The sequence below is a fragment of the Panthera pardus genome, unplaced genomic scaffold (assembly GCF_024362965.1).
Source record: "Panthera pardus isolate Hobbes unplaced genomic scaffold, ASM2436296v1 HiC_scaffold_6, whole genome shotgun sequence".
In the NCBI taxonomy this organism is placed as follows: Eukaryota; Metazoa; Chordata; class Mammalia; order Carnivora; family Felidae; genus Panthera; species Panthera pardus.
This window is the reverse complement of record NW_026526991.1, coordinates 50,301,202-50,317,864: the sequence shown is the minus strand read 5'-3', so window position 1 is coordinate 50,317,864 and position 16,663 is coordinate 50,301,202. Positions and strand designations below refer to the sequence as shown.

The following is a 16,663-nucleotide window of genomic DNA, read 5'->3' as shown; positions in this document are numbered from 1 at the left end:
GTTGGGAAAGTAAATACATTTGTTGCTTTGGGTACATTTGTGAACCAGAGGTAGTGGTTGTGAAACTGTTGCCAACTGGAGTTCCTACTAGTTCTTACAGTTTCTTACAAAATGACAAGCATTGCTTCTGATTGTGGGTGTTAGGATGACAACACAAGGTCAAAAAGAGCACAGGCTCCCGAGGCAGGTCACATCACTTAAGCATCTGCAAACTGGGAATCATAGTGGCACTGCCTGTGGGGCTGTTAGGAGGGTTGAGGGCATTCTTCAGTTTTGAGGCACTGTTAGTTTTTTTTGTAAATAATAGATCTTAAACGAACTATTACAAGTTAATTCAAGTAGAGTAAACCTTTTGATCGTTATTTGTATTCTATACTTAGCAAACTTTTTTTAAAAAAAATAGTGTGATGGTTTACTCAAAATTGAATTAGTGAGGATTTAAATGATCACTGCTGGGAATTTATTGTAGTTGCCATCGTTGTTACGGGTGTGCCCTAACTACTGAGCTACTTTCGCTCGTATGTGAAGCAGGTGACGCACGGCTTTACATGTAAGCATTTCCTGCTTTGTGTGTCGCATATGTGGTTCCCTTGGTTTCGTGTCCATTCATGTGTTACAGTAATGTTTTTTTTCTTTTGGAATGGGATCATATGATATGTAGTATTCTCTAAATGCCCTTTCAGTTTTTGTTTTGTCTTGTTTTGTTTTTTGAGAGGGAGAGAGTGGGAGTAGGGGCAGAGAGAGGGAGAGAGTAGCTTAAACAGGCTCCGCGCCCAATGCAGAGCCGGACGCGGGGCTTGATCCCAAAACCGTGAGATCATGACCTGAGCCGAAATGAAGAGTCCGATGCTCAACCAACTAGCCGCTCAGATGCCCCTGATTTTTTTTTTTTGATCATAGAAATAATTTATATTCCTTAAAAAGGGTCAAATAATACAGAAGTGTTTGAAGTAAAAACGAATATTTCCTTGTACTCTTCCTCTTGATTTCCTCTCAGGCAACCCCGAAAGGTCACATACTATCACTATTACTCGCCCACCACTCCTGCTCTGTAGTAAGACTTAGGTGTTCATCCTTTAAACCTTATGATATCCATACACAAGCATGTATAATTTATTTCCGTTTTACATACATGGGATTATAAGCCGCATCGTTTTGTGATGTTTTTTATTACATGTATTATGAAGAATTAATAGGTAATATTTATTCTCACAACAGTTTAGTTAAGAGTAGGTGCTAATAATTATGAAATACAATAAGACTTAGGCAGTTAAATAACTTGCCCTCCTTGCCACTCCTTGTAGATTTACCTGAAATACGGTTGGTTTTCCTTCTGACACCCCTTCTTTATGTTAATGAGAATGTACTTAACAAAAAAAAAGTGCTCTGTTTCAGAATGGCAGCAGAGCCCTCAGCTGATGCTGTTTTTCTATCTCAGTCACAAACTTCAGCTGTGAAATTAGTCCCTTCCTTAAAAGAACTGAGTAAATATTCCTTAGAGAGAGGCATATAGTACACTTGCACTGATAATGAAATCACTGAGTACATGACTCCATTATATTCCAAAGTACAGGGGCCTAAGACAGGCTTCAGAGCTGGGCTGGAATTTCAGAGATGCTAAAGTGGGAGAAAAATGTATATCTTAGAATCAATGAAATATGGTGTACGTATTGATCTGTAAGGTGTAGGGAGAGTGAAAAAAGCAAGGAGCAGAACAACACGATCCTGTACATATAAAGGAAAACAATACCCTGTGAGACCTTTGGAAATTCCTGCTCGGGCAGCCCAGGGCTTGGCTGGGGGGCGAGCTGAGCATTGGCCATTTTTTAGTGATAATCTTCCCTTCATCTGAACCAGGAAGGGCTCAGTAAGCAACTAATTTAGGCTTCCTCGAGCAGGGCATCACAAGGCCTGGGCTGTTTTTTTTTCATTCCCCTGGGATTCATCTGCTGTGAGGGGAAGGCACGAAAGCCTAGAATGTTCTTACCCAAATTGTTACATCTGTCTCTCATGAGAAATGTTCACTGTTTTGTACTGTTGGTAAGACAGATTAGAGGAAGCCTACTTCTCTGCTTTGAGGGGGGTTGGAAGTGGATGTCATCATTGCCAATGATTTGAAGTCTGAAAGAGGGAGGCCAGGCACCATACCCCTTTTGGAAAATTGCTTTTACTTCCAAGAGCCCCGGCTCCACATTATATCTAGACTGTGATCAGTGTTTGTGGTCAAACTATGTAATAGCTGAGGTATGGTCACTCTTAGAATGGATGCCTCTGCTGTGCCGGGGTTAACCTTTTAGTTGCTGGACCATGGGGAGGTTTAGTTGAGGACCATGCTGGGGGTAGGTAGGAAACACATGGTTGGGGTGGGGGGTGGGGCGTTGCAGTGTTTGGGGAGTAGCTGTTTGCCATCCTTTGTGGAAGTGTCTTAATATTTTCTACTAAATATCAACCTTGGATAAAATAATAACAGCTTCCTGTGCATGTTGTAAAGATTAAAAGTGAAATGACAGATGCAAAGCGTATAAAGTCTCAAATTATTTCTCATTCCCACCAGAACTTAAGACAGAAAGAAGTCTTACGTTGCTGTAATTCTATTACATATTTTGTCTTCTTGCTCATATTTTAAATTCAGCTTTCACAAGCCATCAGTGATAAGGGGTTGTGTTCTAGATTAGGAGCCGTTCTAATGGCTAGTGGTTGACCTCTCTGTTGAGGATGGGGTATCTGGAACCCTTATCTCCATTCTCTCTTGTGTTGCTCTGGCTGCTGTAGCAAATGAGGTTGATGTTCCCATAGAGAACTTGTGTTCCGTTTGCGTTAGTTTCTCCATTGAAACAATGTTGTAATTTGGTGCTTTTCCTTGTTGACTTTTTTTCTCTTATATTCTTGTGTTAGATTTATATTCTGCAGTTGGAACCTTGCTCAAAGAAAATGACCTACAGGATGCACAAATGTCACAATTCATTGCATTTAGAAGGTAAAGCATCTGCAGTATTTTAGTGTGCTTAGTGTAGCATTTAAATCTCGTAACTTATCAATACAGGTACTGGATGGATGGGAGACTCTCATTGCTAATTCTGTCTCTAATTTTGAGGTCTTTCTTTGTTAGATATGGCAGAGGGAAGTTTTTAAACAGGACTCTTTCTACCAAATATTATATTTGGAAACTCCCAGGAAATCTGAATGGAAACGGTTTATGTTAAGATAAAAATTATTGGGGGCACCTGGCTGGCTCGGTCAGGAGAGCATATGATGCTCGATCTCAGGGTTGTGAGTTCGAGCCCCACATTGGGTGTGGAGATTACTTAAAAATAAAATCTTTTTAAAAAAGATGAAAATTACAAAATGCTTTTCTCTGGTGAGACTCCTGGAAACTTTTTATAGCGTGTAGTACATTGTAATTGTTGGTAACAGAAGTGAGCACAAAGCAGATATCGTTAAGGTGACCCTTGCTTGTTTGTGTGTTTCAGGCAAGACTGTGACTTAATCAACGCCTGCTGTTGTAAGCACTACACGGGCCGTCTGATCAAGTGAGCACAAGGGATCTGAATGCTTGAGGAGAGCCCTTCCTTTGCTGTTCTTTTATTTGACATTTATCACTGTAGCCACATACTCAAAAATCTTTTTTATTCTCATTTGTGAAGTGGAATGATCTCTTCAATTAAATATGTCTCCTTGGGAACTGTTTCGGTAATCAGTGTAATAAGAAAAATAAGGAATACAGTATTTCTTGTGGTTTTCAAGTTGGCAACTTCCAGCTTCTCAGAGATGAGTGTGGGGAATTCAGGAGAATTGTTTTTCAAATACAATATGTGTGTAGGCATGTCCAAGACCCTTAGCAACAGGATGCCCATAGAGAGCACCCCAGGGGACATCTATCAGAGAAATAGCAGTGTAGAAAAGCCACTGTGTTTACACACAGGAAAAATTAACTCACTTCTCTTGCATTTATCAACACTGTACTGTTTGTTAAGTGCAGAGAATGTAAAGATGTGGAAGTTGCAGGAGGAACTCCCAGTCTGTTGAGGGATGACCCACAAAAGAAACCCACTTTAGTAGCCTAACAAAGGGTTAGAAAGCACCAGCGGTGGGTCACCCAGTCTGTGTCCCAGTGACTGTGATCTCAGGCAGGTAGTTTAACTCGTCCATATGTGTAAAAATAGGATACCGATGCAGAATTTCCCTCACAGAGTTGTAGTGAGGATGGGATGAAATAATATCTCTAAGTCACTTATCACGGTAACTGGTACATCACCAGCATTTATTCAATTTGCTGCTGTTATTCCGATATAACATCATAGTTACAAGAATAGAAATATGTAGGGGCGCCTGGGTGGCGCAGTCGGTTAAGCGTCCGACTTCAGCCAGGTCACGATCTCGCGGCCCGTGAGTTCGAGCCCCGCGTCAGGCTCTGGGCTGATGGCTCGGAGCCTGGAGCCTGTTTCCGATTCTGTGTCTCCCTCTCTCTCTGCCCCTCCCCCGTTCATGCTCTGTCTCTCTCTGTCCCAAAAATAAATAAAAAACGTTGAAAAAAAAATTAAAAAAAAAAAAAAAAAAGAAATATGTGTACGTGGGATAAGATGTGATATAGGGCAGGGGTAGGAGAGATTGGAGAGGAGAAGATGAATTTAAAAGGCAGAATCCATAAGACTTTGGATAACTTTTATTTTTTAATTTTATTTATTTTTAATATGAAATTTATTGTCAATTTGGTTTCCATACAACACCCAGTGCTCATCCCAACAGGCGCCCTTCTCAATGCCTATCCCCCCATCAACCCTCAGTTTATTCTCAGTTTTTAAGAGTCTGTTATGGTTTGGCTCCCTCCCTCTCACTTTTTTTTTCCTTCCCCTCCCCCTTGGTCTCCTGTTAAGTTTCTCAGGATCCACATAAGAGTGAAAACATAGGGTATCTGTCTTTCTCTGTAGGACTTATTTCACTTAGCATCACACTCTCCAGTTCCATCCATGTTGCTACAAAAGGCCATATTTCATTCTTTCTCATCGCCATGTAGTATTCCATTGTGTATATAAACCACAGTTTCTTTATCCATTCATCAGTTGATGGACATTTAGGTTCTTTCCATAATTTAGCTCTTGTTGAAGCCATATAAACATGTTTTCTATAAACATAGGGGTACAAGTGGCCCTATGCATCAGCACTCCTGTATCCCTTGGGTAGATTCCTAGCAGTGCTATTGCTGGGTCATAGGGTAGATCTATTTTTAATTTTTTGAGGAACCTCCACCGTGTTTTCGAGAGCGGCTGCACCAGTTTGCATACCCACCAACAGTGCAAGAGGGCTCCCGTTTCTCCACATCCTTGCCATCATCTATAGTCTCCTGATTTGTTCATTTTGGCCACTCTGACTGGCATGAGGTGGTATCTCAGTGTGGTTTTGATTTGTATTTCCCTGATGAGGAGTGACGTTGAGCATCTTTTCATGTGCCTGTTGGCCATCTGGATGTCTTCTTTAGAGAAGTGTCTGTTCATGTTTTCTGTCCATTTCTTCACTGGATTATTTGTTTTTCGGGTGTGGAGTTTGGTGAGTTCTTTATAGATTTTGGATACTAGCTGTTTGTCCGATATGTCATTGGCAAATATCTTTTCCCATTCCGTTGGTTGCCTTTTAGTTGTGTTGGTTGTTTCCTTTGCTGTGCAGAAGCTTTTTATCTTCATGAGGTCCCAATAGTTCATTTTTGCTTTTAATTCCCTTGCCTTTGGAGATGTGTCAAGTAAGAAATTTGGATAACTTTTAGAATCTATAGAGGGAAAGAGAGACATCAGCATTTATGCCAAGATTTCTAACTTGAAAACATCTGGCTGGGAAATGTCATTGAGTTTGAGGTGCCACAGACAGGATAGGTAATCAGACCACGATTGTGGGAGCCTGATTTCTTGTTGACATTTGGAGAACAAAATTGAAGGAGAGAGAGTTTGGAAATTATTTTGAGAATTGGATCAGATCTGAGTGGGGGTTAATGCCTAAACAAAATGAAATTGAGGCTTTCCAAACCTTGATGATGTATTCTCATTTTCTAACTCAGAGACCATCGGAATAGACTTCAGTTTGGAGTTGGTGATAAAATTTGTTGTACCAGGAATGTGTATCTCTCGGAGCTACTCCCTCAAGATACCTCTCCCGGTCAGGAGAGTAATGAACAAGAGGCCAGTGGTGAAGACTTTAATGGTACTCTTCGTGGTTTTGCTAAAAATAAGCAAGACTTTGAAAGTGATATTCGACTCTGCAATGGAGAAATATTTTTTATAACAAAGGTAGGTGACAACAGAAAAATAGTACCTTATTAGAGGTAGATTTTTTTTTAATTGCCCTAGGTTTGATTCAGAACCTAATCATATCGGAATTGTTGACATTCTTCCATAATTTTTTGTTAAGGAGTTTTGCATTCACGTTTATGAGGAATATTGGTTTGTAGTTTTCTAGTAATGTCTGGTTTTGGTGTCAGAGTAAAACTGGCTTCATAAAATGAGGTGGGATAGGTTTCTTTCTCATATTTTCTGGAAGACTTTGTTAAGAAACATTTTTATTAAGTTCGGAGGGCTCAAGTAACAAAAAATAAGGGACAAGTGACATACTTAATATATTTTGCAAAACATCATTTCTTTGGTTGCTGCTTAAATACAGAAACCATTGAGGTTTCTTTGAATTTGTTCTCATTGTATAAACACCGTCTTAAACATAGAAGCTTATTCTTTACAAGCAGTGAGGATGTGAGGAAATATAAACTTTTTGTAAAGAATATGTGCAGACTTACATAGTCAGTGCGAGAAGTGAAATGTATAGACTTCAGAATAAGTCAGGCACACAGACTATTCTCCATAGAATCAGATTAAGGTTAAGTTTCAAATTTATTCAAGTTTGGGTGTATATATATATTTAGTTTGTGCTCAAGTGTAGATTTTAAGCCTTTTGAAAGTTCTTAACAATTGTGAATATACATGCTATTTTACTTGAGTCTGCATTTAATATTCAGCACAAAAATAGACTATATTTACAGTGTGCCTATTTGAAAACATACAGAATAATTCTTTGTTTTGATCATAGGATGTAACTGATGTAACTTTTGGAAAGAGAAGATCTTTGACCATTAATAATATGGCTGGCTTGGAAATAACCGTGGACTTTGAAAAACTGATGAAATATTGTCATATAAAACATGCCTGGGCAAGAACTATTCACACTTTTCAGGTAACAGTGGACATTTATGAAGTGATTTGAACTGGTTTCGAAGCCATGGAGTAGTACCTTCAAAGATTTTCTTCTTAATTTTGTTGCCTTTATTTTGTAAAAAGGAACAAGGTTACCAACGTTTACATAAATGGCTTCCTGATGTTTATGTATTTTTGCAGCTTGCTTTTTTATTATTGTATAATCAGCTTTAGTGGGGTATAATTTGCATGCATATTTAAATTTATCAAGTTGGATGGGTTTTGACAAATACATCCCTTTCCTCTGTTCTTCTGAGGCAACTACTCTCTACTTGGGAATAATTTTAATTTTAGGTTTTTTTTTGTTTTGTTTTGTTTTTTTAATTTTAGAGCATGAGCTGGGGAGAGGGGCATAGAGAGAGAGAAAGAGAATCTTAAGCGGGCTTCAAGCTCAGCGTGGAGCCTGACACAAGGCTTGATTCCCACAACCCTGGGATTATGACATGAGCTGAAATTGAGCCACCCAGGCGCCCCGGGAATAATTTTAGTTTTATAGAAGAGTTCGAAAGATAGCAGAGACTCTTCCCATATACCCTTCATCTGACTTTCCCTCATGTCAACATCTTACATAACTATGGTGTTTGTGTTAAAACTAAGAAATTACCGTTGGAAGAATTACTATTAACGAAGCTCCACACTTTATTTGGATTTCACCAGCTTCCCAAGAATATCCTTTTTCTGTTCCAGGATCTAATCCTGGACACAACATTGCATTTAGTGCAATTTGCTTTTAAGCTCATTTTAATACTCTTGACTTCTCATAAGCTATTTGTGGTTCTGTTATTTAACTCGTTGTTTTGCGTGCCCCTCTTTGATGTTGGTATGTTGCTTTAATCATGAAGCTGCATCAGCCTACGTTTGCATGTGGGAAAATTTAGGTTAGCCTGTATCCTCTACTGGTAGGCAAACTAATTAGCATATGAGTTCTGTTTTTTGCGTGTGTGGTTTTTTTTAATGGATGGTGTTTTATTTATTAACCTACTCCATCTCAGTTCCAAATAGAAGTTGAAATGGCTTTCAAAAAAATGGCCACAATTCAGCCTTTCCTTTTAAAAGATAAAGAAATGATGTCATGCAGAAGATCAAGGTAAGGGTGGTAAAAGCATTCCTGCCAAGGGAGGGTTGGGATGCGGATATGCACACTGACCTATTTGCTTGCTAATGTAGGCTGAAGATTTGGCTTTGTTTTCAAAATTAGAGAGAAGCAGTCAGTGGACTGTGTCTGTTGGGTAAAAAAAAACCAAAACAGCCAGTTGTTAAGAAGTACACATATTCCTGGCTGCAGGTTCTGGCAAAATTTCTCCCTTGGATCTTTATGATGGACTCTCTGTAATTCTAGAAACTCATATCATTCAGTTTGGGGAAATTTTCTTGAATAATTTCCTTAAGTTTCTTGCCCTGTGTTTTCTGTGTTTTGTCTTTCTAGAATCTCTATTATGTTGAGCCTCCAGAAATGATTGTCTGAATTTCTTACCTCTCTCCTGTTTTCCATCTCATTATTATTTTGCTGTTTTTGTTTTTTTTTTTTTCTAAGAGATTTCCTCAAATTTATAATCCAGTCTTCTGTTACATTTCTGGACAAATGAAGTTTGAAGGGGTCTTTTTATTACTTTGTTAAGGTTGGAGTAAATATCTCTAGTTGTTCCTTTTATTGAATCTGTCATTTTGTGGTTGAAAGAGCATCTCTTACCTCGAAGAACATCTCGTGATTATTATCTTGTATCAGTGTAGTTTGTTTCTTCCATGTTCAGTTCAACAAATATTTATTGAGTCAGACTGTCCTTGGTGCTTGGTTTAGATCAGTCCATGAAACAAAGAAAGATACCTGCCATTGTGAAGATTACATTTGCTGGGGAGGAGGAAAGAGACAGATACAACCGTAAAACAAGTAAACTATAGTTGACCCTTGAACATTGTGGAGGCTCGAGGCACCAACCCCCCATTGCAGTCAGAAATCTATGTATACTTTTGATTCCCTGAAAACTTAACTACTAATAGCCTGCCATTGATTAGAAGCCTTAATGGTCATCAAACAATTAACACGTATCTTGTATGTTATACATTAATAATATATACGTTATTTTACAATAAAGTAAGCTAGGGGCACCTGGCTGCCTCAAGAATTAGAGTGTGTGACTCTTGATCTGGGGTTGTAAGGTTCAGCCCCACACTGGGCGTAGAGATTACTTTAAAATAAAATCTTAGAAAGGTAAGCTGCAGTAAAGAAAATATTAAAAAAATTATAAATAAGGGGCTCCTGGGAGACTCAGTAGGTTAAGCAGTTGACTCTTGATTTCAGCTCAGGTCATGATCTCACATTTCATGAGATAGAGCCCCACATTCGACTTCGCGCTGACAGCGTAGAGCCTGCTTGGGATTCTCTCTCTCCCTCTCTCTCTCTCTCTGCCCCTCCCCTACTCGCGCTCTCTCTCTCAAAATAAATAAACCTCAAAAAATATTCATTAAAAAAAAGAAAATTATTATGAAGAGAAAATACATTTACAGGACTGCCCTGTATTTATTATTTTAAAAATCCCTGTGTAAGTGGACCTGTGCAGTTTAAACCCATGTTGTTCAAGGGTCAACTGTACATATTATGGTAGAAAGTGGCAAATACTATGAAAAAGGGCAGGGATAGGTGTGGGATGCAGTTGTAACGTTAAATAGTAGTCAGTGTAGGCCTCATTGAGGACGTGGCATTTGAGCAAACACTTGAAGGAGGTAAAGAAGTTAACCATGTGGGTATCCAAGAGAAGAGCATTCTAGGTTGACGGAATAGCCAAGGCCACAGTTCTTAGGTGGCAGGCTGTCTGTCATTTGAAGAACAGGAACAGCAAGGTGGCCAGTGTGGGAGAGTGACAAGAGACGAGGTCAGAGAAGTAAGGGGGGATAAGGGAGGGTAGAAGGATTGGGGGCCAGATCACCTCCTAAGACCTTCTAGGACTGTATGGTTTAATATGGTATCCGTATCTGGCCCACTACCAGTTTTTGTAAAGAAACTTTTATTGGAACACAGCAGCACTTGTTCATTTACGTATTGGCTCTGACCGCTTTTGCATTACAAAGGAAGAATTGAGTGGTTGCCATAGAGAACAGCTGGCCTGCAAAACTTAAAGTATTTATTTTTCGACCGTTTGCAGAGAGAGTGTTTTAACCCCTATTCTAAGGTCCGTATATTTTCAGATTCTGAGCCTATAACATCATGAAAGGAATCAATGGTTTGTGTTTATTCGTACAGATGTAGAGTTTTAGAACACATTTAGAGAACGGACGTATACATAATTTAAAAGTCAGTGTAGGAAACCTGCCTCCTTTAAGAAGTTTGAAAGCTCTCATGATTCAAGGAAGATATGAAAAATGGACGAATAATTTATAGCAGGTTATTGCCGTGACATCAGATGTCCATGTCCTGCTTTTTAAGCACACCTTTGGCATGGCTGTTTAATTTTTATAATTATTCATTAGACACTGGGTAAAGAGCAGTGAACAAGAAAGACGCGGCCCTGCCTTTGCAGAGCTTACAGTCCAGCAAGGAGGAATACAGTGAAGGCGGCAGACAGTTACATTCCAGCTCAGTAAATGTTCTGTGACAGAGGGAGTCCGGGGCTCTGGAATGTGCATAGATGGGACAGCTGATCCAGAAGGGGGCTGGCACCGGCAGTACCACAAAGAGGTTCGTGGTGCTGGATGGAGCGTGGCTTGTGCATGGAAAGGAGGAGAGGAGAGGAGGAGGGAAGGGAGCAGGTCCAGGGCTGGCTTCTGAAGGGCCAGACGAGCCATAGTAAGGAGTTAGGACTTTGCTTTGAGAGCTCGGGAGCTGTGGCTTTAAGCGGAGTCGGATGTGATTGGATTTGCTTTTTATGCGTATCCCTATAGATGCTGTGAGGGCCGTGGATTGCAGCACGTGTGAGTGCGAGGGAGACGGACTATGAAGCTGTTGGGTTTTTCTGTGATCCTTGATTAGGAGCTCGGTGAACTAAGTTTAGGTTAGACATTTACCAGTTTAGGAGTACCCAATATGAAGTCCAGAGGGACACATGGTGCTGTGCGTCTATACAATGGACTTGGCGTTTGCATAATCAGGTGTCATTGAAGTACATTTCTGAGACTCAGCAGCACCAGAAGGAAGTATTTGTCACACTTTGATAATCTGAAGCGTTGGTTCCAATTTTCTGTGTCTAGGTAAGACAGAAGGGCTTGCTGTGGAAGAGGGTTTTAACTGGGGATCTGTGTTTCCTACCTGTCTCGTCTTCTCATTTGTCTTCCCACAATTCCTTTGGTGGGGGGAGTATGGGGACATTGGGAGAGAGAATGGTTCAAAGCACTTCTTAGTTTATGTCGGCCCTGAAAATAATAGGGACTCTGAATAGTCCCAAAACTTGAAATTGTTTGCTCACAGTTACAAGGTGACATTGGGCATTTTCCTTGCCTATGTAATTCTTCTTGCTAAACTTAAAAAGCACAAGTTCATTGTTCTCTTTTGTTTTGTTCACCTTGATGAAAGTAATAAATGTTCAACAATGGGAGAATACAGAAAAGTAGGAGAAAAAAAATAATCCACAGGGCCTCCATTTTGGAGATAGACTAGTTAAATTTTTGATAGGATTTCCTTCTTTTTTTGTGTGACTCATTTTGTTAGGTATTTGTGTTCATTTGTGTGTACGTTTTTGGATCAGAGTAATTTTATTTTGTGTTACATAGTTGTGATCACTCTTTATGTAGAAGTATCCAGTTTTTGTTTTTTATTTTTTTAGAATTTATTTATTTATTTTGAGGGGCGGGGAGGGAGGGAGACAGGGGAGGGGCAGAGATAGAGGGAGAGAGAGAATCCCAAGCAGGTTCCAGTGTGGAGCCCAACGTAGGGCTTGAACTCACCAACCACGAGAACATGACCTGAGCCAAAGTCAAGAGTCCGACCCTTAACCAACTGAGCCACCCAGCTGCCCCAAAAGTATCCAGTTGTTTTTAAAATTTTGTTAAGTTTTAAAGCGCCTTTGCCATTTGCAGAATAGTATTTCAAATGTCTATATACAGATACTTGATATGAATATAAACAAACGAACTTATCTATTCTGTCATTGAATATTTAAGGTGTCTAATTTTTTGCTATGTAGGTACAAATAGGGTAACACATTTATCCATAGAGCCTACACGATCATTGAACATTCTTTTTATGAGGGAAGATTTGGCACCGCATGCAGTCTTTCAAGCTTTTGCTGGGTTTCTACAAGCCAGCTGTGGATCCGTCAGACCTGAACTTAACAGCACAGTTAGGAATCATGAGGTCTCGGATAATGAATAAACCGGAAGCGTAAGGTGGATTTAGGTGAATATTCTGGCCGACTAGCAGAGATCCCTTTTAGGACTTGTCTGTTTTCTATCTTGGTGGACTGTGTGAAGACAAGAGCCCCCTGTGCAAAACTAACCCTTCCCACCGCATTCTCCTCCCCCAGGGGTCTGAGGAGCAGACAGTTGTGTACGTGGTTGGGAAGGCGGGCCGACAGCACTGGCAGCACGTTTATACGGCAGTGACCAGGGGCCGCGGCAGAGTGTATGTCATCGCAGAAGAGTCTCACCTCCGGAGTGCAATTATGAAAAGCAGTGCCCCTAGAAAAACCCGTTTGAAACATTTTTTGCAAAACAAGCTCTCCAAGAGCTGCGCGTCTCTGGCGGATTCCGCATCCCCGTCGGAGAGCTCTGGAGACAGCAGCAGGCCCGGCACACAGCCATCAACACCGTCACACCTTGCAGTCACAGCCAGCACCGTGACACCCAGAAGCAAGGCCTCTGCAGCTGATGACAGGACGTTCCCCTTGGCCGGAGCGTGGAAATTCTCTTCACCCGATGAGGTGGATACAGATGAAGATCCATCAAAACCCCGTGGGTCCAAAAGAGCCTGTGGCATGAGTGATGCTGAAAGTCCGAGCAAAGTCCTGATGGTAAGAGTGACGTTCCCATGTGCTCCCGCTGTATTTAAGTCGTGTTGACTTCAGGGTGCTGATACGTGGCTGTGGATTTTTTATTAGTGTTAAATTGTGCTATCGGACCTAAAAACAAGTGTTCTCTCCCCTCTGCCACGTGTCCTTTCCCCTATGCCTGGTCGATCCTAGCGCGCTTTGTCGCCTGGCATGAGGTCGGCACAGGTGGCGTGCCGAGAGACCTTGTCATCCTGCACCGTCTTTCCACATAGCTTCCTTGTCACCCTCCCCTTCCCCTTTGTAGGCCACAGTCTCACTTTTATCCCCACTGTCCGTGAAAGCGGCCAGGTAATTATCAACATTCTTGGAACAAATGAAGTTCCAGTAGAAGTTTGAGAGTCGCTTCACGTGCTGGGGTCCGTAGGCTTTCAAGGCCATGACCTTGAAAGGGGCCAGGGTGGGAGCCCCGAGGGGAAAGTGCTAATGTGAGCTGTCAGTACCAAGCAGAGTTCTGAAAGGAGGATAGAGATAGCCTCTGACCCCACATGGATAGGGGAGAGCGAAACCGTCCTCTGAGATGCTGCCGGCAAATGCGGCATGTGACGTCTTGGCCTGTTGGGCCATCGCAAGTATGGAGTAGTGTGGCTGGAGTACGCACGCCATCGGAGGCTGAGCTGAAGACACTGGAAGAGTCGTAAGACACAGGCTCTTCCCAAGAGGCTGAACGTTCTTCTGAACACAGCGGAGAACGCTAGAGGCATTTTAAGAGCCCGGTGCACTGAAGTTTTGGAAGGTCACTTCGGAGTTGAGTAGTGTTTTGGGAGGCCATAGGGGATGAGTTCCTAGCACAAAGATGATTTCAATGGCTTGAACAAAATGATTAGGTTCTGAAGTCAGGTGGTAGTGATGGGGTTGGGAAAGAGATGCTTAGGGACAGGGGGTGCACGGGCCTTGATGGCCGGTTATATGTGGGTGGGGTTGGGCCCGAGCAGGACTCTTAGGCTCCGGCTTGGGCTTCCCGGGGGGATCCAGCTACATTAGGATTGGGAAATGAGGCTGAGGGACAGGTTTTGTAAGGAAAGTGACAAGAGGAGGCATAGTTAAAAAAAAAAACCCCAAGTTTCTTTTTTTACCTTCTTGGAAGTAGTAGGGTCCCTGCCGATTCTAAGCTTCATTCGGTGCTCCACGTCAACTCTTTGATATGGAATTACCATATCAGCAAAACATCTTTTCCTGAAATTGACTGTATCACCTCTTACAAAGACCCTGGAGTAATAAGGCTTTGGACCTGGAACAGAAAATTCCAAACAAAAAGTCTTTGCCTAAAAGTTTCTTGCTTTATATTTCTTCACGCCAGCGTGGGATGGGTGGCTTCTGGCTTCTGGGATGGTACAAAGAGACAATGACAGCGTTACCCATCTTCGCTGCCGAGCTTGCCAAAGTTTTTAAGCTCTGGTCTGTGAACACGGAGAGTCCAGTGCTGGCCACAGAGGGTCAGTTTTCTCGCAAGCCTTGCCAAAAACATGTGACATCTACAGAAATCCCTGGAAATGAGGAAACTAAGAATTCAAAGGCTCACGAGTGATAAATTAGGGACTTCTGTGTTTTCCATAATTGTGAGATATGTGATTTCTAGAAGCTCAAATTCACTGACAGGGGCTGCCCTCATACCTTTCTTTCCTATACAGATGGCTGCATAAGAACCACATCAGCATTTTAATTCTGCAAGTACTGATGGCTGAGCCTCTCCTACATGAAAGCTTTGGCTTTTCTGTGGATTAATAGCTTTGGGTTTTGAAAAAAAAAAGCTTAAAATATTGTCCTGATTTTTGTTTGTTTGTTTGTTTTGCTTGGTTTTGTTGCTTTTTTTTGCCTTGTGTCCCACAACCAAAAAAAGGGGGGGGGGTCCAAAACAGAAATTCCCCTTTAAATAAAAGCATATACATCAATATTTAAAAATTTATCATATAAAGCAGTGATTTCCAGAAGTTTTTGAAAGAAAATGACATTTTATTATAAAAAAAAAAAAATCTGGAAAGGGAGTAATCACAAAATCCCTAAATAAAGATAGTTCTATTAGTCAGGGTTCTCCTAAAGACACAGTAGCCTGTGTCTATGTCCCTATTTACCTACCTACCTGTCATCTATCTGTCTAGATTTATTTAAGGAATTGGCTCATGATCGTAGAGGCTGACAAGTCCAAAATCTCCAGGGTAGTCCTGCAGACTGGAGACCCAAAGAAGAATTGACATTGCAGTTTGCATCCAAGGGCAGGCAGAATTCTTTCTTTCTGGGAGGCAATCTTTTTTCTTTTAAGTTTTCTCTTAAGGCCTTCAGGTGATCAAATGAGGCCCACCTACATTATGGAGGGTGATCTGCTTTATTCATAGTCTACTGATTTAAATGTTGGGGCACCTGGGTGGCTCAATCGGTTAAGCATCCGACTTGAGCTCAGGTCATGATCTCACGGTCCGTGAGTTTGAGCCCCACATCAGGCTCTGTGCTGACAGCTCAGAGCCTGGAGCCTGCTTCAGATTCTGTGTCTTCCCCTCTCTCTGCCCGCCCCCCACCCCCCGCCCCACCGTCTGTCTTTGTCTCTGAAAAATAAATAAACCTTAAAAAAAATTTTTTTAAATGTTAACCTCATGTAAAAATAGGTTCACAGAAACATCTAGAATAATATTTGACCAAATATCTGGGTACCATGGCATAGTCAGGTTGATAAATAAAGTTAACCAGTATAGTCCTCTAAATTGAACAGGTTTAGCATTGTGAAAGATTGACTGTGCTTATTTTTCTCATTTCCCTATGGCGGTGAAACTTTCTCATGACCGTACTGATCCCTTGCCTTGTGCTTGGGAGTCATGAACAGCACCAAGAGTACTGGCATTGCAGTGTTTCGTCTTATCATACCCAAGGCCGGTGTCACGGATGTGTAGCTGAGCAGTAGTCAGTCATTCAGGGCTTTGTGCTTAAAACTACCCCATGCTTGCTTTAATGTTCTGCACTTAACCATCTTGAAGTTCTTAACCGTGAACAAAGGGCCCACATTTTCATTTTGAACTGAGCTGCCAAATTATGTAGTGGCCATACCTGTAGAAAGTATGTGTGTGCGTGTGTGTGTGTGTGTGTGTGTGTGTGTATATATATAGTGTGTGTGTATATATATATTATGTATATATATAGTGTGTGTATATATATTATGTATATATATATATATAGTGTATATATATATTACGTATATATATAGTGTGTATATATATATTATGTGTATATATATATAGCGTGTATATATATAATATATATATATAGTGTGTATATATATATAATACATATATATAGTCTGAATACATATATATAATACATATATATAATACACATATATATATATATATATATATATATATATATATACATTCATTCACAAATAGTCACTTCTTCATGCCCGTCCCAGAGCTGGGTGCTAGGGATACCACAGTGAGCCAAAGCAGGTATGATCCCACAAGTTGCCGACAG

General features: G+C 40.9%; 1 protein-coding gene across 2 annotated transcripts in view; it reads left to right on the top strand.

The window, feature by feature from the left end:
- The window catches only part of HELB (DNA helicase B), a 32,067-nt gene that overhangs the window by 14,928 nt on the left and 476 nt on the right, over positions 1-16,663 (top strand). For both annotated transcript variants that reach the window (XM_019455019.2, XM_019455020.2), the window contains exons 8-12: positions 2,896-2,977; positions 3,471-3,530; positions 6,047-6,275; positions 7,066-7,209; positions 12,683-13,168. In XM_019455019.2, coding sequence (XP_019310564.2) covers positions 2,896-2,977; positions 3,471-3,530; positions 6,047-6,275; positions 7,066-7,209; positions 12,683-13,168 — 1,001 coding nt within the window. The remainder of the gene's footprint in view (positions 1-2,895; positions 2,978-3,470; positions 3,531-6,046; positions 6,276-7,065; positions 7,210-12,682; positions 13,169-16,663) is intronic.